The following is a 20,378-nucleotide window of genomic DNA, read 5'->3' on the forward strand; positions in this document are numbered from 1 at the left end:
GAAGGTTTGGGTCATCTAACGTTTATATTAACATCTGCCAAAAATCTCTATGAAACATAAGGTTACATTCTTTTACGTAAAAGACCACCATCATAAGTACTTTTAGTCGACAAAATGTGGCGTAAATGTAAATATACAAATATACAACAGAATTGACACGCCAATACATAATAATAATAATAATAATAATAATAATAATAACATCTATTATTTTATTATTATTATTTTCAAATATGCACGCATATTTTTTTCTAACAGTAAATGTAAAGTGGAGTAACATATTTAGGTTGTAAAGTCACCTGTACTTGGATGTAACTAATAATAAACAGTAGTACAGAAAAGAAAGGTTTATTTGTAATTAAAGGTAACTCCACAGATGTTGTTCTAAGAGACTATAAGGTGAGCTTTGATTCATATAAGCAGATGTGTTTTTTACACTTTTTAAACTCTGTTTAAGGTAAGGGAGGCAGGGTATTACAACAGGTAGCATGTGTGCGCTGCACTGCTTGGGGATATGGGTTTTGTGATGGACTACCTCCAACTTGTCCAGGGGATTCCTACTTCATGCCTAATAATTCTATGCTGGCTCTCACCATGACTACGACATAATTAATCTAAAACTAAGTGAAAATATGGGAGTAAAAATGTGAAAGCAGCTCCAAACCATCACTGTGAAAACTTTACACTAGACTTCAAGCAGCATGGACTTTGTTCCTCTCCACTCTTGCTCCAGGCTCTGTTCACTTGATTTACAAATGAAATGCAAAATTTACTGAAGTAAACAAATATATTTAAACTGTATATTAGCTAAAATTTTGATTACAAAAATTTGACTCCAAATATACCCACTTGAGAATGTGCTCCGAGTGTCGCTAACCACTAGAAGGCTCTGCAGAGTGAGTCCAAAATGTTGATATATGTTTGATCATTTTTATGCTGTTAAATGTACTCATTTTTTTCAACACAGAACCATCAGGATGAGGATTTGTTTCTCAGGGAGTCCTGGGTTTAAAAAGTGTGAAAAGATAGTGTATTTATTTATTTTTTTACTTTAAACAATGTTAAACGTGTGTACGTGTGTATGTGCCAATCTGTATGGGGTGGGTCAGGTGACTGAAAACGATGTGACATGACTAGGAAAGCCAAAAAAAAAAAAAAAAAAAAAAAAAAAAACACCCTTCTGGTCCTCCTGCTTTTTAAGCTTTTAAACTCCAGTTATAAACCTCTATTTGTTTCTCCAGAATCAGCTCACTAACCACTTAAGTCACAGTAGCAGTGATGCTAGCACCTTTACTGGTTAAAGTGTTGCTTGAGAAAAACATTGCAACAGGCAGACATGTTTTACTTGCTTTTTAAGAACATATTTTATTGTACTTTCTGAAATCATAGGAATATCCTCTACAAGTAGTTGGACACTTTTTTAATCACAGTTTTTAGCCTTTTAGCTCCAGTCACCTCTATGTATTGAGCACTCACATATGGGCTCCCTCTTTTGTAAAGGGAGTTTGATATAGGAAGTGGGTAGGCTTTGTTTTTTGACTGGTTATACAGCCTATGGGTTTGACCAAAAGGAAGTTTGAACACTCATGTGGTTTGTTTAAGCGTACAAAATAACTTCATAAGATCCTTAAATGATCCAAAAAAAAAAATAAAAATAAAGACTGTTATAACACTATAAGCCGAGTGTATTTAATTAGTAAGCCCCGCCTCACTCAGGACAAAGCTTCGGCTCTCTAAAACAACTAGGGTTCTCAATTCTACTCTGTGCTTTATAAAACACCGAGAAGTCAGTGTAATACATAGTGGCAAGTGTAAGGTATAGGACAGTTATTTATAATCTTAAATTAATAAATCAAATAAATAAATTAATTAGTAGCCAACTACGCCACCTGGACAACCCAGGATTTAAGAAAAATTACCCAAAACCAAATTCTAGTCTACCAAATCAAAAAATAGGTCACAGGTTCAATTCACAAGGTCTGAGAGGGTTCTATTTAAAATTCAAATTTTAATAATTATATTTTAACAAAAATCACAATAATTCAAAATAAATTTAATTAACAAAAAAAGAAATAATAAAAAAAAAAAACACAATCACACAAACAACCAAAAAACAAAACCTGAACCGGGCTGGAGCACACTGAACAGTGCTGACTGCAGGCGAGAGGAGTCCCCAATACACAGCACACAAACACCACTTAGAAAACCCCAGTTAGACTTTACCACCTCAGCAGCCTGTCACCGCTCACTGCTCCTGTTCAGAAACAAAAAAGGAGAAAACAATTTAACCAAACAAACAAAACAAACACCAACATCAGTAAACTAATATAAACCAACAATAATAAGAAGTAACCACGCTTACGGACCATACAGGTTCTCTCCCGCAACAGCGCGCAATTCAGAGCACGGGAAGTATAGGAAAACCAACACTACAGACACACAAACCATGCGCTGAGTCACGTGCAACGCGCGTTCAAGAGAACAAAATAAATAAATAAATAAATCGCTGCTGCTCACCAGAGGCCGCTCACAAACCATGACTATCTAATTATATATATATATATATATATATATATACATAAAAAAAACATTAACGTGCAAGGAGTAGAACAAAAAAGAAAAAGAAAAGAGAAAAAAAAATAGCACTATTGCAGGGGGAGGAGCATCAGCGAGGAGGGGAACAGGTGATCACACACACAGGAAGAGCTGAATTGTGAATGTTAGAACCACAGTTTTACTAAAAATAAGTGTATGGGAGCTCACTCATACCCACCAAGGCTTCACTTCTCCACGTCAGACAGCAGGGAAAGTCACAATGCTTCCAGTGTATTTCACACTAGAGATACAAACCGGATTTAACCCACTGAGGAATTTATAGAATGAGAATCAGAATGATAGGGAGTTAGAACCTACCACTGACTGGAACCTTTGAGCATGGCATAAACCACCGGAACAATCTCACCTCACAAGTCTCAGCTCTGAAATGGAGTAGGAGAAACTTTTTAGTGCCAGGATTAGTCAGAGAAAACTCCAAGAAGCAAAACTTCAGCCTACCGCACGCTTGTGAGAATTCCCAGCCACACCAAGCTGCAGCCCTCGCAAAGCAGCACATCAAGGAAGGGGGTGAGAACAACAGAGGGGGTGCCACAGGTAGCAGCCACCTGGCCTAAATATAGCCCCAGGTAGGATTACCCAGCCAATTAACTAAAAGCACTCGAAACTGATAGATTGTAATTAGGCACACAGGAATCACACTGCCCACAGCAGGCTGACAAGGGAGGAAAACAGACTCACGAAATGTTTAAAGAAAACACATCAGTTAAAGTAGAGAAATACTGTCAATTTCCAAATAAACAAATGAGCAATATGTTTTTATGACCCAGAGCTTGATTTAGCCCAAATGCTTCCAAGCTACAAAAAACAAAATACTCATCCTGCCACACATATTTGCCAAACAAAATTGGGTTTTCTGTCCTTTAAACTCATTACCTTCTGAAAAAGAGGGCATGCAGTTAAACATATAAGGCCCACCCAACTAATTTCTCCCCGCACCATAATTAACCTCACCTGTCTCCAACCAAACGTTAATGTGGTAAGGGGTGGAGCCATGTTCCTGTGTTCTCTACAAAATGGCCGAAGCGAAAACACAAGGGTAAGTTCTGTGTTGGGCAGAAGGGCATGGTCATGTGGTTAATACAAGTCAGTTTATTAGTGCTTGGGGCAGTTCTATTGGCTGATGCAGATTTGTCACATTCAGGCAAATGGCTAAATCCTCGGTCTCCTTGGTCTCCTGGAACATATTACTCACAAAACCAAGTGCAAGTGCCAAGTGGTCCAAATGCAGTAGTGCAGCATGCCCCGGATCCAGTTTACACACCTGTACCAGTGCCTCCACAAAAGTTTCCATTGCTGAGTGATCTAAGCACAGGGCTGGGGCCTGCCCAGAATCCTCAGCTGCCAAGTGGTCCAAGTTCAGTACTTCTGCCTGCCCAGGAGCCACGTCCTGCATCTGTGCCTGTGCCTTTCCAGAGTCTTCCACAATTGAGCGATCCAAGCACAGGCTCTGGGCCTGCCTATTATCCCAGTCTTTTGCCAATGCCTGCCCAGAATCCTCAGCTGCCAAGTGGTCCAAGTTCAGTGCTGCAGGCTGCCCAGGATCCACGTCCTGCATCTGTGCCTGTGCTTTTCCAGAGTCTTTCACAATTGAGCGATCCAAGCACAGGCTCTGGGCCTGCCTATGATCCTAGCCTCGTGCCAGTGCCTGCCCAGGATCCTCAGCTGCCAAGTGGTCCAAGTTCAGTGCTGCAGGCTGCCCAGGATCCACGTCCTGCATCTGTGCCTGTGCTTTTCCAGAGTCTTTCACAATTGAGCGATCCAAGCACCGGCTCTGGGCCTGCCTATTATCCCAGTCTTTTGCCAATGCCTGCCCAGAATCCTCAGCTGCCAAGTGGTCCAAGTTCAGTGCTGCAGACTGCCCAGGATCCACGTCCTGTGCCTTTCCAGAGTCTTCCACAATTGAGTGATCCAAGCACAGGCTCTGGGCCTGCCTATGATCCTAGCCTCGTGCCAGTGCCTGCCCAGAATCCTCAGCTGCCAAGTGGTCCAAGTTCAGGTTCTCTGCCTGCCCAGGATCCACGTCCTGTGCCTTTCCAGAGTCTTCCACAATTACAGGATCAAAGCACAGGCTCGGGGCCTGCCTATTATCCCAGTCTTGAGCCAATGCCTGCCCAGAATCCAAAGCTGCCAAGTGGTCCAAGTTCAGTGCTGCAGGCTGCTCAGGATCCACATCCTGTGCCTTTCCAGAGTCTTTCACAATTACACGATCAAAGCACAGGCTCGGGGCCTGCCTATTATCCCAGTCTTGAGCCAATGCCTGCCCAGAATCCTCAGCTGCCAAGTGGACCAAGTTCAGTACTGCTGCCTGCCCAGGCTCCACGTCCTGCATCTGTGCCTGTGTCTTTCCAGAGTCTTTCACAATTGAGCGATCCAAGCACAGGCTCTGGGCCTGCCTATTATCCCAGTCTTTTGCCAATGCCTGCCCAGAATCCTCAGCTGCCAAGTGGTCCAAGTTCAGTGCTGCAGGCTGCCCAGGATCCACATCCTGTGCCTTTCCAGAGTCTTCCACAATTGAGTGATCCAAGCACAGGCTCTGGGCCTGCTTATGATCCTAGCCTTGTGCCAGTGCCTGCCCAGAATCCTCAGCTGCCAAGTGGTCCAAGTTCAGTGCTGCAGGCTGCTCAGGATCCAAGTCCTGTGCCTTTCCAGAGTCTTCCACAATTGAGTGATCCAAGCACAGGCTCTGGGCCTGCCTATGATCCCAGTCTTGTGCCAATGCCTGCCCAGAATCCTCAGTTGCCAAGTGGTCCAAGTACAGTACTGTTCCCTGCCCAGGATCCAAGTCCTGTGCCTTTCCAGAGTCTTCCACAATTGAGTGATCCAAGCACAGGCTCTGGGCCTGCCTATTATCCCAGTCTTGTGCCAATGCCTTCCCAGAATCCTCAGCTGTCAAGTGGTCCAAGTTCAGTGCTGCAGGCTGCCCAGGATCCACGTCCTGCATCTGTGCCTGTGCCTTTCCAGAGTCTTCCACAATTGAGTGATCCAAGCACAGGCTCTGGGCCTGCCTATGATCCCAGTCTTGTGCCAGTGCCTTCCCAGAATCCTCAGTTGCCAAGTGGTCCAAGTTCAGTGCTGCTGCCTTCTCAGGATCCACGTCCTGCATCTGTGCCTGTGCCTTTCCAGAGTCTTACACAATTACAGAATCAAAGCACAGGCTTGGGGCCTGCCTATTATCCTAGCCTCGTGCCAGTGCCTGCCCAGAATCCTCAGCTGCCAAGTGGTCCAAGTTCAGTGCTGCAGGCTGCCCAGGATCCACGTCCTGCATCTGTGCCTGTGCTTTTCCAGAGTCTTCCACAATTGAGTGATCCAAGCATAGGCTCTGGGCCTGCCTATGATCCTAGCCTTGTGCCAATGCCTGCCCAGAATCCTCAGCTGCCAAGTGGTCCAAGTTCAGTTCTGCTGCCTGCTCAGGATCCACGTCTTGTGCCTTTCCAGACTCTTCCACAATTGAGTGATCCAAGCACAGGCTCTGGGCCTGCCTATGATCCCAGTCTTGTGCCAATGCCTGCCCAGAATCCTCAGCTGTCAAGTGGTCCAAGTACAGTACTGCTGCCTGTCCAGGATCCATATCCTGCATCTGTGCCTTTCCAGAGTCTTCCACAATTGAGTGATCCAAGCACAGGCTCTGGGCCTGCCTATGATCCCAGTCTTGTGCCAATGCCTGCCCAGAATCCTCAGCTGTCAAGTGGTCCAAGTACAGTACTGCTGCCTGTCCAGGATCCATATCCTGCGTCTGTGCCTTTCCAGAGTCTTCCACAATTACAGGATCCAAGCACAGGCTCTGGGCCTGCCTATTATTATCCCAGTCTTGAGCCAGTGCCTGCCCAGAATCCTCAGCTGCCAAGTGGTCCAAGTACAGTACTGCTGCCTGTCCAGGATCCATATCCTGCGTCTGTGCCTTTCCAGAGTCTTCCACAATTACAGGATCAAAGCACAGGCTCGGGGCCTGCCTATTATTATCCCAGTCTTGAGCCAGTGCCTGCCCAGAATCCTCAGTTGCCAAGTGGTCCAAGTTCACTGCTGCAGGCTGCCCAGGATCCACGTCCTGTGCCTTTCCAGAGTCTTCCACAATTACAGGATCAAAGCACAGGCTTTGGGCCTGCCTATTATCCTAGCCTCGTGCCAGTGCCTGCCCAGAATCCTCAGCTGCCAAGTGGTCCAAGCACTGGTCCAGCATCCGGCATGAGCCCTGACCTGACAAGTAGTCCAAGTGATGTGCTCTTGACTTCACCTCAGGCCTCGCTTTGGAGTCTAGGTCAGACTTCTGCTCAGTCTCCAGGACTGTCTTCTGCTCAAGCACCTAATCCCATGCTGTATCCAGATCCTCTGAAGCCCCCCCAATTGCAAGTCCATTTACCCACTGAACCCTTAAAGAAGTTACTGTGGCGGTTTCCCAAAGCTCCAGAAAGGCCTAAGCAATTTCCGGTGCAGTTTAACTTGCGGCAGCCTACCCCAGTCAACAGTGTGGCTGCTGCATGTGGGGAGAGTATGGTGCATGTGGAGGTGAAGCAAGATTTCTTTGGAAATGGTATGCTCGTAAACCCTAGTTCTCTGACGCTTGGAGGCTGTGCAGCATCAGGACTGGACTCTGCAGCCCGAGTGCTCATCTTTAACTCTGAACTCCAGGCTTGTGGTAGTGTACTAACGGTAAGTTGAGTTTTGAATTGCTTAGTTTTAATTGTTGTGCAGGTCACTGCTCTACTAATGCAATATTGCTATTTCAGATGACGGAAGATTACCTTATCTACAGCTTTCACCTCCTCTACCGCTCTGAACCTCTGGTTGGTACTTCAATTGTCCGAACAGGAAGAGTCAATGTTCAGATTGATTGTCACTACTCAAGGTAAGCTTCTTAAGATGGACTAGCTACAGTGGTTTCCTTTTTCTTAACTGCTTTGCTTGGAGCCTTAACTTGGAATTTCTTTTGTTTTAGGAAGCACAATGTGAGCAGTATTGCTGTGTCCCCTACATGGGTGCCGTATTCCTCTACAGTGGCAGCGGAAGAGCATTTGGTCTTCACCATGAAGCTCATGACTGGTTTGTATTTGTGAAAATTCTCAAACTTTTTCTGTTTAGGAACACTGCATCAAGCTCATTCCCATTTGTAATCTTGTAGAATCACCCGAGTCTACAGTATGCTTCTACTCAATCTTTTAGGCAATGCTCAGATTGTCAGCCCAAATCTTATTCTTGGCATGCGTAGACTGTGTTTGATCCTAAACAGCCATATCTTAACTCTCTGGAAGCTCAAATTGGATTCCAATGTCTTTGCAGCACTTGCAATGTATGTAACTTCAGATTCAGAGTACAGGGATCAAGGAAGCTTAGTTATTGACTTGTATGCAAATCTGGTCTGATCACTTGTAATTAACAGTGCAGACAGTCACAGATCTGATTAAATTTTTTTTTTTTTTTAGTTTTATTTGCAGTCTGAACATGGCCTTTAACTTGTTGCTTGTAGATGACTGGCAGTATGAGAGACCATCGAATCAATACTTCCTTGGCGAGGTCATGAAGATTGAGGCATCTTTGACACAGTTTAACCATGTACCTCTCCGTGTATTTGTGGACCACTGTGTGGCAACTGCAGTTCCTGACATTAATGCTGTTCCCAGATACACATTTATTGAGAACCATGGGTAAGTATTGCTTTTACTAGCCTAGACGAGTGCATGTAGAAACCAACCACCAACATCTCCTCCTTTTTTCTATTTATTTCTTTATTTATATTTTTAGATGCTTGGTTGATGCCAAGATAACGGGCTCCAACTCTGAATTTATGAAACGGGTTCAAGATGATAAGCTGCAGTTTCAGTTGGAAGTGTTCAGATTTGAACAAACCAACAGTAGTATGGTATGGAAGACTTGGTTACGTTGGAGCATTTGTTTTTAATGCTGCCATTTTACAAACTACCTGAACAACCTTAACTTTTTTTTTTGTTTTTTGTAGCTGTACATCACATGTTTCCTGAAAGCCTCTACAACTTTACGGAAGACTGATGCTGAACACAAGGCTTGCTCCTTTGAGACCAATGGGTATGCCTCAAAATGATACTGTTATGATGCCTTTGTTTCAGTTTGTACTAAAGCTGCTGCGTGTTTGCTCTACGTAGGTGGGCTGCTGCAGATGGTAATGACCAGGATTGTAACTGTTGTGATGGAGAATGTGTCTCCAGGAAGGCGAGAAGTGTGCCCACTGATGAAGGTATGCTTGCCTTGATGCTTTTTGGTTAAACCTCAGTCCAAACTCAAGGCTGTCTAATGGGAGGAATGTCTGGGGAAACAGACCCAGCATTTCTTAACCCTGGTCCTTGAAATCCACTTTCCCAGGTTCAAACTAGTTTGGTTCAACTAGTTTACCTGCTCGTAAAAGGCCATTGTTTTTAAACTAATGTTGGTGGCAATCACTCCTAAAATGTGCAGGAAAGTGGGCTTCAATGACCAGGTTTGAGGGACCTTGTTCTAACAACATGTTTTTGTGAAGGAACAAAGTCTAATTCGTTTGTTTGCAACTTTGTTTTACAGATCAGTATTTTGAAACGGAAGTCTCTTTGGGCCCCATCTTGGTTGAGGATGATGACCACTTGTTGCAATGAGTCAATAGTGTTTCTTAAAATTTTTATAAATAAATATGGGGAAATTTGAATCTGTCTCTTGCCTTTATTCCAGGCCTGGATGGGCTCTGCTACACAGCTGGTTGGTTAAGCTTCTTTGCAGTACCCAACACAATAGATTTCTGTGGAATTTAAGTGACCGCTTCTCCAAAAACAAAACTTTTTTCCATTGAGACCATTTCAGTTCAAAAGTCATACACATCATATTTGTCTACCTCTTCTAATGTAATGTTTCAGTCTTTATTGTGGAAGCACATTGCCCTGAATAGTAGTTTCCTGGCTTTAAAGCCACTCTGCACCGTTTTTAAAGAGATCGTTCGTGAATCAGGTGTGTTCATTTTAATGCGGCCCTTATTGGACATCTGTCCAAACAGTTTTGCTTTGTAAGTGGCATGCATGCAAGAGCAACCCAAGACTGTAGTATAATGACTCAACAATGTGGTTTAAGGCCACCCTACTGGTTTGTTTGGTCCCCATTTCATAAGTTTGTGCCCATTGCTCCGGCAAGTTGGCTTGAAATATTTGATCTAAACATTTTACCAGTATTTCTCTGTAATATTCAGAAACTCACCATGTTAAATATTGCAACTGTTTGACACTTGTCTCAATCTGTCAATTGCAACACTTAGATTTTATCCAGAAGGGTTCAAGGCACCTTAGATTTCCTCACAGCTTGTGCATCAGCGTTCCACTCATGTGGAAAACTAGCCTGCTGAGCCACTTCCAGAAATCATCCACCTGCTAAAGCGGAAAGGGCTGTTGCAAGTGCTAAATGAACTCTTAAAATCTTCCTCAGGACTGTCTAGTTCCAGTCTTGCAGTCTGTAATGGAGTTGTGTCCAAACAGTGTCCTACATTGACTCAAATGGAGTAAAATGTTTGGCGACTGGACGTGGGTGTTCAATGAGCCCCTAAATCTGGTAAACTGCCACAAAAATCTTTGGGAATTGTAAGGATAACTATACGAGTGTGTTCAAAGTAGCTTAGACTTTCATCGAAGCCAATATTTCCACATTTCTGTCTGGGTGTTTCCCCTGTGGTTTTCAGTGCGTGTGTTTTGAACTAAAGCGAGGCCAGAAGTCTGTGGAATGGACCGTCCTTGCTGAACGAACACACCAGCCGTTACTCAGCTGATTATTTCTGCCACGGGAAACACTAGGTTATGGTCATTGCGCTTGGCAGCAAGCACAGAAGGGGAAGCTGTTTGAGTTGAACATGCATGTGTCGCTACGGACAGGTCAAAAACAGGCCAAAGTGATGCACTGCATCGTCTTCTTTTTACGCCAGATCGTGTTGCCCTCTCGTGGCCTCTGCATCTGTCCACCACCTCAGCTCAATTAGTCAATGCTGGTATGTTTAAATGTCTATGATTATTGGTTATTCATATCCTTTTAAGACAGCGATGGTAAAAAAGAGTATCTTTAATCCTCCTACTCTGCATTATTCAGACACTGCTTTTGAAATGCCATCACCACACACGTAAAAAAGAAAATCAGGTACTATTAAAAAGACAAAACGTTCAACTTCTGCTCTTTCTTTCCTTAACACCATTCAGAAGCTAAAAAAAAAAGTTCATTTGAGCCTACAACATGTCTGTGTGAATAAATAATCTTAAGCATTTTATACATATGATAAGAGATACATTTATTATGGTTTTGGTGAATCTTTTAGCTGGATTGGCTGATCGCCAGATACACTGCTTTGGTGAGCAATAAACTCACGACGCTTTCTTATTCGCCAGTGTCTTATTCAGATTTCCGTCACACCTTAAATACTGGCTGAACATACATGCGGCCGCCTGTAGATGGCACATTTTAACAGTAAAAACAGCATGTGAGTGTTGTAGTGCAACGTTTGGGGGCCAGGGCTTAAAAGTTTCTGTACAAGAAAAAAAGAGGGCTGTCAATGTTAAAGCGGTAATGCACGCAAAATAATTTGGAATCAGTAACGCGTTATTATAGTTTTTTAATGCAAATTAATGATGCCACCAAGTTTGACCCCAACTTCCTCCGTAACTTCCTCCTGCCCCACCCTCATCCAACGCACAGTTTTTTTTTTCTGGAGTGAAAAATGTAGTGTCTGTGCATTATCCCCTAGGTGCTGAAGCAGTTAAGTTCTCTCTCTCTCGTTCCTTTTTGTTGTTTTAGCTCGACCACTCATTTTATTTTCCTGTCATAACCAAGCAGGCTGATATAAAAATGGTATAAAAAAAAACAGCAGCACTTGTTGACTACGGTGGAAACTAGGTCCGCCTGGCATCGCGAACCCAGCGGAGAGGCAGTAATCAAGATAAAGGTAACATTAGTTTACTACGTCTGCACTGCACGTTCCATTAAAAAGCCCTTTTATACTCAGCCAATTACGTTCTAAATTTAGAAATACTCACAACCAAAAATTTCTCCTGGATGCTCCTCAGCCAGCACATGTTCAGTTCCATCAGCAGCTTGACTTGATTTACCAAACCAGGTGTTCATATGGTGAGAACTAAATATATCTCTATTAAATGCAGCTGAGGAGACATGAGGAGATGTTTAAAGGAAAACAGGGCTTTAAAAGCTCTGTTTTTTTTTGTTTTTTTTTTAAATTGCTGTTTGTATTTATTGTAATGCTGGTGTTTAACTGAGCTAATAAACACTTACTTCACAGATAAGAAGCTTTTTCTTTACTGAAAATGACACCACCAATATAAATTTCTTACATCTTACATTATTTTATTTACATTTAAATATAGATATTAAAAACTTGTGTCGTAGGAAGAACAAGTGCAGTTTATCACAGAATACTGTTGTGATGAATCGGATGACATTTTTTAATCGATTGATACGATGAAAAAAATATTTTAAAATACACTTTAAAAACAGTAGGTTAGAACTATTGACAATAATTTGGGTTCCAGGTATGTTTGTGTTTTTAAAATGTAAAAAGACAGTTATTAAACAAGAATAGAAAAAGCTGCAACATTACAATCAAAACATTTGTATTTATTTCCCTTTTTTATTTTAAAATTCATGATATTAGATCTCTTTGTTGTCATAAATGTGTTTTATTTGTTTTTATTTTCATTATTGTTTTGCCCTGTATCGTCTGTGGGCTCCCACCAAATAATATCCGTATATCTTTAAAAGCCTTTCTGACATCTGTGGAAGATTGGCCTTAAAATAACAAGCTTACCTTACAATAATCATGCTAGAGCTTACCTTACAATAATCATGCTTGCTAAAGCCTTAGCTTAGATAATTAAAGCACATTACACAAATATATCTATGTAAACTATAATCTATATTCTCGTAATCTTCTCGTAATCATTAATCACTGAATTAAGACTTAGTCACTAATCCACACGTAGACACATCATATACTTGCTTAAATGAAGCTCTCATATCAGCAGCACTGACCCAAGAGACCCTTGACCGGGTCAACTGCAGAAAACATACTTCCTCTTTTCAATGGTAAACATCTTGCGGTTCCAGAGGGTAGCAGACTACAGGGTTCCTCTTTTCAGCTAGATTGAAACTAATGAATAAAGTACATTTTGTAACCTTACATTAAAAGATTACTCTGAAAAGTTATACATACAACTTCAAGCTTTGTTTAAGATATACTAACTAACTAATCTTACGGTAGATATAACGAAACCATTATAAAACGGAGAGTATGAACTAAAACTTACTGTAGATGTACAGTGAGACAATGTGAATGTTAATTAACCATGGCCCGCCACAAATAGGGGAAGTTCATTGACCAGGGGAATTAATAACCCATAGGGCCTGCCACAAAAGGGGAAGTGAATCTTCCCCTCTTCATTGAGCAGGGGAATCAATAACCCTTAATAGAACCTCGTTTAACCAAAGGCCCGCCACTTAGGGGAATTGAAACTTCCCGAGCAGTGTTTTTGGCAACTCACGATTCCCCAGAAAGCCTACTGGGCAAAGGTCAAACAGAAGTTCCGAGAAGGTCTAAATAAAACGAGTTCTGAGAAGGACTAAATAAAACTAAAAATGGACTAATAATTAGAAAAACAGAAGTATTACTCATTCATGCCAAGTAACTTAGATACGTCACAGGAGGGTATATAATTGGAGTCGGATAAGCACGAGGCAGAAGAACTGGGGGTGACGTCTCGCTTAGGATGCATGCCTGTAAAGTTCTTCCCAGAATTCTGAAATAAATCATACTTGTTCACTCTCAATCTCCGTGTCGTCTGAATCCTTGGATCAACGAACATGCAACACAAAAAGCTAAGATAGCTTTTTCTACACATCCCAACAATGCTCTGGGCTTTAACACACCTTTATCTTTGCTCTGTCTTGCAGCACTACGCCAGTCGAGCGGGACACCAGTCAGTATGTGAGCTGCTCCTGGACCAGGGGGCCCGTGCTAATTCTCAAACTGCATAAGGTATAAAAAAGTCATCTGTAGAATCAGTTCTTGCCAGTTGCAGCCGGTCACAATCATTACCACTCACTGCGCTGTCCACTGTGGGTGATAATGCCTTCTGTTCACACTGTGGATCAAAGAATGTGAAATGCCCACACAAATTTGAAAAAGAAATATGGATGAAATATTCACCTGGCTGCTACAAAATTGAGCATTTTGTCCCAAACTACTGTAGAAAAGGCCACAAGATCCTGGATAGTCTTACACAAAACACATAGAATACATAGATCTTAATGCGGAAACTGTTTCCATTACTGTTGTGTACCAAACCTCCAAATGTGAAATATAAGTCTATGCATTTATGCATACCTGCAAAATAAATAGATTTTAAACTATTGTTATACAGTATTAGCCATACATTAGTTTTTCTTTTTATTTTCTACATTGTAGATGAATGTTAAAAACATGGATTAATTGTATTAAAATTTTATTAAATTGTATTAAAATGTATTAAAATAAACAAAAAGAAAATGTTTGTCCTTAACAATCTCCTGATCTAAACCTGATTAACTGAGATGGGTGATATTGTTCAGCACCTCCTGGAACTCCTTCAAGGTGTTGAGAAAGTACCAAGAGTGTGTAGATCTTCTCAAAGAAAATTAAATAAAATGAGAAGAGGTGTATTACATTTTTGACTGGTAATGTATTTGTGTGTTCACTTGTATACAGGCTGCTGAGCAGGGTCACGTGGACGTGTGCGAGTTGTTGGTGATGAACTGTCCTGCCTTGAGAAGCATGAAGGATAAAAGATCACGCTTACCTTCAGACCTTTGCCTGAAGAACAGTGCCTTACTGGAGTTACTAAACCCTCAATGACCTGCTGTGCTGCTTTGATGCCCAAATGAACTTCAGATCCTCTACAAGTCAGTTTTGTACAAGCAGTGGGACCCTGCGTGAGGTTCTTCTTGGACTGCAGGATGGAAACCATCGCAGGAACCCCACTTAGGCTTGTGTCCAAGCATGGAAATAAATGTTTTTGTTTAAGCGGCCGTAAACATTTCAACAGTACTACACTCAACTAAATGTTTTGTTGCTCAGATTTTTGCTCAATCTTTTTGATATAAATAATCATTCAAACTTATGTTAAATTGGGTTTTTACAGTGTAAGTATGTATTTTCCACAAGAAACTCTGTTGTAAGTTTGTGAAGCTGCCAGCAGATGGTGCTCCTGACTAGCTTGTGCTTCTGGGAAGTTCTCAGTATGCTGTTTTTGCAGTGGATAGAGCCAACCATTATGTATTTCTTTTGAGGACAAGAGTGATTTAAGGCCTCTTTTTGTAGCTTTTCCCCTTTTGATGTAAGATTTATCAGTGAGTCGTGAGAGATAACTTTCTTTAAATAACCAAATTATGGTTAGAATTTACACAGGGGAACTGTGTAACTTGCACAACCTTTGTAACATCTAGTCCTAAGACAATTTACAGGCATAAAAACTCATACAATCTACTAAGTTAGTTGTAAAGCAGGGATTCTTAACTCACTGGTAGTTCTGGCCCTCAGAGGGGTCCTTACATAGATTTCATTTTCCAGCAAAAATATAAATTGTTTTTATAAAATATTCACATTTTCTGAGACACTGACCTTAGCATTTGCATTAGCTTTAAGCCATAACCATCATTAATAAAAGAAAGAAATGTGAGGAATTGATCACTCTGTAATAAATCTATATAGTATATATAGAGTGTCATTTATTGAGATGCACCTATAGTACAGCTGTAAATATGTTTAGGTCACTGTGAGAGAAGCATAAGCAACAAGAGGCATTTCTTAGTCACTTGAGTCAAATTACCAATAGGTAGCCAACACCCATGTTTACAATTTAGAACTCACAATTGTTTACAGTGTGTTTTTTCCTTAAATTATATCAGCACCTTTAAAAATAATTGTTGTTTTTTTTATTGTTTTTGTGTTTGGAGTACATTTTATCAAATAATAGATTTTATCCTTTTTATGCCTGTGTAGGATATTGGGAACACATTATGTTAGGTACGTTTTTCTTTTTGTTTTTTGTTTTTCCCTGGAAATGTCAAGGCATGTCAGACTACCTCAGAAGTGTGTGAAAGGTCTCAGACATAAGAGTAAACACTTCAAGTTCTGCATTTTTGGTTAAATGGTATTGAAAATGTATCACATTTGCATCAACATTTGTCTGCAAGTGAGGGTCACAAAAGGTTTTGAACCCTGAAAAGGGCCAATTCATCACAGGGTACCACATAAACCTAGCATAGCCAATTCAGGTATTGAAGGTTTGATGTTTTATTTTGTTTGTTTGCTTGTTTTTTCAACACCAAATACATGTTATCAGAAGGTATAGCAGAATGCATTACATTACATTACATTTGGCAGACACTTTTGTCCAAAGCGACTTACAGTAGTGTACTACAAAAGTAGTAGAAATTAAAGGTAAAAAAAAAAAACATTTTCACATAGGGCCTACAGGAGGTCGAAGGGTACTAATGGGATAAAGGAGTAAAGGAGGGGAAGAAGGAAATGAGAAAATGCATCCCTTCTCATCAGTCACTCAGTGTTAACCAGGCATATTATTCATTAATGGGACATAATTGGCAGTTAGTGTTCTCCTCCAAACGTGTTCAGCTGTTCAGTAAAGCAGAAGAAGCTCATTCAAGAATTTGTCTCTTTAATGCTGGATGCATTTTTTGCATTTAGAGTCCTAGATAATAGATAATCAGGAATTAATCATTTGGGAAGGAATCTGGCTGGAAACTAACTTTGTTACACCTTTAATGTGATCTAGTATGTTGGCCTAATTGAGATTCTAAACTGTATAGAAATGTACCATTGCTTAAACCCCCCAGTTTTACATCATATTTGTGCTGTTGTGGCATGCACTGTGTTTTAATTTTGAAAGACAGCAGGCATAAAAGGCAATAAAGTAGATGGATGGTTGGCGAGTGTTGTGGAGTCATGCAGTCATAGGCGTAGGAACCGGGGGGCAATATCAGAAACAGGTGGATTTGTCCCTCCCCCCAAAATGATACCGCAGAAGAACAGGGGCGTCGCCAGGAGCGAATCGTTTCTCTCAGCTCAGCTGTGTTTTTAATGAGTAGACAGAATGCTGTGTAAATGGGAAATCTCTTTGGGCCAATCACGGAACCGGTTCAGGAAAAGAGTCCCGCCTCTTAATAGAAACAGAATCAAAAATCAGCTCGCTTGTTTTGCGGAGGAGAGTGGGGAAGACCCCCCTCGCTGTAAAGGATTTGTAAAGTTTTCTTTTTTAGATTTAGCAGCGGGGCGCAGCGAGCTGACGTTAAAAGAAGGTAACGGAGCCTATTTCTGATAGCTGGTTAAAAATAAACGAATCAAAACCCACATATCAAACCCACTGTGAGCTTGTGATAGTCATTGTTACTTGTAGACTATGACTGCAGGATTACTGTAAATTAAGGAAAATTAAAAAATATTTTAGCTAGCTTAACTAGTTCGCTAGAAGCTGGGTGTAGTAGCCATATTTCAGTACAATACTTTATGTTGGTAGTTTAAAACAGTTTCTTCTCCCTGATCACTGCACTGAAATTTTGTGTTTTCACCGGATCCAGCTCATCAGCTAATAAACACTCATTTATTGAGTTTACCTGTTAAAATCCCTTAGATTTACTAATTAAATATATCTGGTCCTTTAGTAAAAGCTCATGAAACTAACAGAAGGTTTGGGTCATCTAACGTTTATATTAACATCTGCCAAAAATCTCTATGAAACACAAGGTTACATTCTTTTACATAAAAGACCACCATCATACGTACTTTTAGTCGACAAAATGTGGCGTAAATGTAAATATACAAATATACAACAGAATTGACACGCCAATACATAATAATAATAATAATAATAATATCTATTATTTTATTATTATTTTCAAATATGCACGCATATTTTTTTCTAACAACAGTAAATGTAAAGTGGAGTAACATATTTAGGTTGTAAAGTCACCTGTACTTGGATGTAACTAATAATAAACAGAAGTACAGAAAAGAAAGGTTTATTTGTAATTAAAGGTAACTCCACAAATGTTGTTCTAAGAGACTATAAGGTGGGCTTTGATTCATATAAGCAGATGTGAAAATGTGAAAGCAGCTCCAAACCATCACTGTGAAAACTTTACACTAGACTTCAAGCAGCATGGACTTTGTTCCTCTCCACTCTTGCTCCAGGCTCTGTTCACTTGATTTACAAATGAAATGCAAAATTTACTGAAGTAAACAAATATATTTAAACTGTATATTAGCTAAAAATTTGATTACAAAAATTTGACTCCAAATATACCCACTTGAGAATGTGCTCCGAGTGTCGCTAACCACTAGAAGGCTCTGCAGAGTGAGTCCAAAATGTTGATATATGTTTGATCATTTTTATGCTGTTAAATGTACTCATTTTTTTCAACACAGAACCATCAGGATGAGGATTTGTTTCTCAGGGAGTCCTGGGTTTAAAAAGTGTGAAAATATAGTGTATTTATTTATTTATTTTTTTACTTTAAACAATGTTAAACGTGTGTACGTGTGTATGTGCCAATCTGTATGGGGTGGGTCAGGTGACTGAAAACGATGTGACATGACTAGGAAAGCCAAAAAAAAAAAAAAAACCCACCCTTCTGGTCCTCCTGCTTTTTAAGCTTTTAAACTCCAGTTATAAACCTCTATTTGTTTCTCCAGAATCAGCTCACTAACCACTTAAGTCACAGTAGCAGTGATGCTAGCACCTTTACTGGTTAAAGTGTTGCTTGAGAAAAACATTGCAACAGGCAGACATGTTTTACTTGCTTTTTAAGAACATATTTTATTGTACTTTCTGAAATCATAGGAATATCCTCTACAAGTAGTTGGACACTTTTTTTAATCACAGTTTTTAGCCTTTTAGCTCCAGTCACCTCTATGTATTGAGCACTCACATATGGGCTCCCTCTTTTGTAAAGGGAGTTTCTGATATAGGAAGTGGGTAGGCTTTGTTTTTTGACTGGTTATACAGCCTATGGGTTTGACCAAAAGGAAGTTTGAACACTCATGTGGTTTGTTTAAGCGTACAAAATAACTTCATAAGATCCTTAAATGATCCAAAAAAAAAAATAAAAATAAAGACTGTTATAACACTATAAGCCGAGTGTATTTAATTAGTAAGCCCCGCCTCACTCAGGACAAAGCTTCGGCTCTCTAAAACAACTAGGGTTCTCAATTCTACTCTGTGCTTTATAAAACACAGAGAAGTCAGTCTAATACATAGTGGCAAGTGTAAGGTATAGGACAGTTATTTATAATCTTAAATTAATAAATCAAATAAATAAATTAATTAGTAGCCAACTACGCCACCTGGACAACCCAGGAATTAAGAAAAATGACCCAAAACCAAATTCTAGTCTACCAAATCAAAAAATAGGTCACAGGTTCAATTCACAAGGTCTGAGAGGGTTCTATTTAAAATTCAAATTTTAATAATTATATTTTAACAAAAATCACAATAATTCAAAATAAATTTAATTAACAAAAAAAGAAATTAAAAAAACACAATCACACAAACAACCAAAAAACAAAACTTGAACCGGGCTGGAGCACACTGAACAGTGCTGACTGCAGGCGAGAGGAGTCCCCAATACACAGCACACAAACACCACTTAGAAAACCCCAGTTAGACTTTACCACCTCAGCAGCCTGTCACCGCTCACTGCTCCTGTTCAGAAACAAAAAAGGAGAAAACAATTTAACCAAACAAACAAAACAAACACCAACATCAGTAAACTAATATAAACCAACAATAATAAGAAGTAACCACGCTTACGGACCATACAGGTTCTCTCCCGCAACAGCGCGCAATTCAGAGCACGGGAAGTATAGGAAAACCAACACTACAGACACACAAACCATGCGCTGAGTCACGTGCAACGCGCGTTCAAGAGAACAAAATAAATAAATAAATAAATAAATAAGTAAATAAAATCGCTGCTGCTCACCAGAGGCCGCTCACAAACCATGACTATCTAATTATATATATATATATATATATACATAAAAAAAACATTAACGTGCAAGGAGTAGAACAAAAAAGAAAAAGAAAAGAGAAAAAAAAATAGCACTATTGCAGGGGGAGGAGCATCAGCGAGGAGGGGAACAGGTGATCACACACACAGGAAGAGCTGAATTGTGAATGTTAGAACCACAGTTTTACTAAAAATAAGTGTATGGGAGCTCACTCATACCCACCAAGGCTTCACTTCTCCACGTCAGACAGCAGGGAAAGTCACAATGCTTCCAGTGTATTTCACACTAGAGATACAAACCGGATTTAACCCACTGAGGAATTTATAGAATGAGAATCAGAATGATAGGGAGTTAGAACCTACCACTGACTGGAACCTTTGAGCATGGCATAAACCACCGGAACAATCTCACCTCACAAGTCTCAGCTCTGAAATGGAGTAGGAGAAACTTTTTAGTGCCAGGATTAGTCAGAGAAAACTCCAAGAAGCAAAACTTCAGCCTACCGCACGCTTGTGAGAATTCCCAGCCACACCAAGCTGCAGCCCTCGCAAAGCAGCACACCAAGGAAGGGGGTGAGAACAACAGAGGGGGTGCCACAGGTAGCAGCCACCTGGCCTAAATATAGCCCCAGGTAGGATTACCCAGCCAATTAACTAAAAGCACTCGAAACTGATAGATTGTAATTAGGCACACAGGAATTACACTGCCCACAGCAGGCTGACAA

General features: G+C 40.6%; 1 protein-coding gene and 3 long non-coding RNA genes across 21 annotated transcripts in view; 2 read left to right on the forward strand and 2 right to left on the reverse strand.

Moving 5' to 3' along the window:
• Positions 1 to 9,262, forward strand: part of LOC125806170 (nascent polypeptide-associated complex subunit alpha, muscle-specific form-like) — a 116,535-nt gene extending 107,273 nt beyond the window's left edge. For 16 of the 18 annotated variants that reach the window (XM_049486108.1, XM_049486109.1, XM_049486117.1 and 13 more), the window contains 8 exons: positions 5,147 to 7,263; positions 7,341 to 7,459; positions 7,550 to 7,653; positions 8,078 to 8,255; positions 8,353 to 8,470; positions 8,567 to 8,652; positions 8,730 to 8,821; positions 9,142 to 9,262. In XM_049486108.1, the coding sequence (XP_049342065.1) occupies positions 5,147 to 7,263; positions 7,341 to 7,459; positions 7,550 to 7,653; positions 8,078 to 8,255; positions 8,353 to 8,470; positions 8,567 to 8,652; positions 8,730 to 8,821; positions 9,142 to 9,212 (2,885 nt within the window). In that variant the 3' untranslated portion in view covers positions 9,213 to 9,262. The remainder of the gene's footprint in view (positions 1 to 5,146; positions 7,264 to 7,340; positions 7,460 to 7,549; positions 7,654 to 8,077; positions 8,256 to 8,352; positions 8,471 to 8,566; positions 8,653 to 8,729; positions 8,822 to 9,141) is intronic. The other 2 variants (XM_049486110.1, XM_049486113.1) reach the window with 1 other exon arrangement.
• LOC125806180 (uncharacterized) lies at positions 1,989 to 3,150 on the reverse strand. Its single transcript, XR_007441470.1, has 4 exons — positions 3,055 to 3,150; positions 2,914 to 2,978; positions 2,774 to 2,836; positions 1,989 to 2,254 (listed from the first exon to the last, which is right to left on the reverse strand). It is a non-coding gene; the product is annotated as an uncharacterized LOC125806180 (long non-coding RNA).
• A 4,280-nt stretch (positions 9,263 to 13,542) lies between the features above and the next one.
• On the forward strand, positions 13,543 to 14,650 carry LOC125806184 (uncharacterized). Its single transcript, XR_007441475.1, has 2 exons — positions 13,543 to 13,627; positions 14,336 to 14,650. It is a non-coding gene; the product is annotated as an uncharacterized LOC125806184 (long non-coding RNA).
• Positions 14,651 to 19,087: 4,437 nt separating this feature from the next.
• LOC125806179 (uncharacterized) lies at positions 19,088 to 20,247 on the reverse strand. The gene is made up of 4 exons (XR_007441469.1): positions 20,158 to 20,247; positions 20,017 to 20,081; positions 19,877 to 19,939; positions 19,088 to 19,346 (listed from the first exon to the last, which is right to left on the reverse strand). It is a non-coding gene; the product is annotated as an uncharacterized LOC125806179 (long non-coding RNA).
• Between the last annotated feature and the right edge of the window lie 131 nt (positions 20,248 to 20,378).

Source organism: Astyanax mexicanus, chromosome 12 (genome assembly GCF_023375975.1).
Source record: "Astyanax mexicanus isolate ESR-SI-001 chromosome 12, AstMex3_surface, whole genome shotgun sequence".
NCBI lineage: Eukaryota > Metazoa > Chordata > Actinopteri > Characiformes > Acestrorhamphidae > Astyanax > Astyanax mexicanus.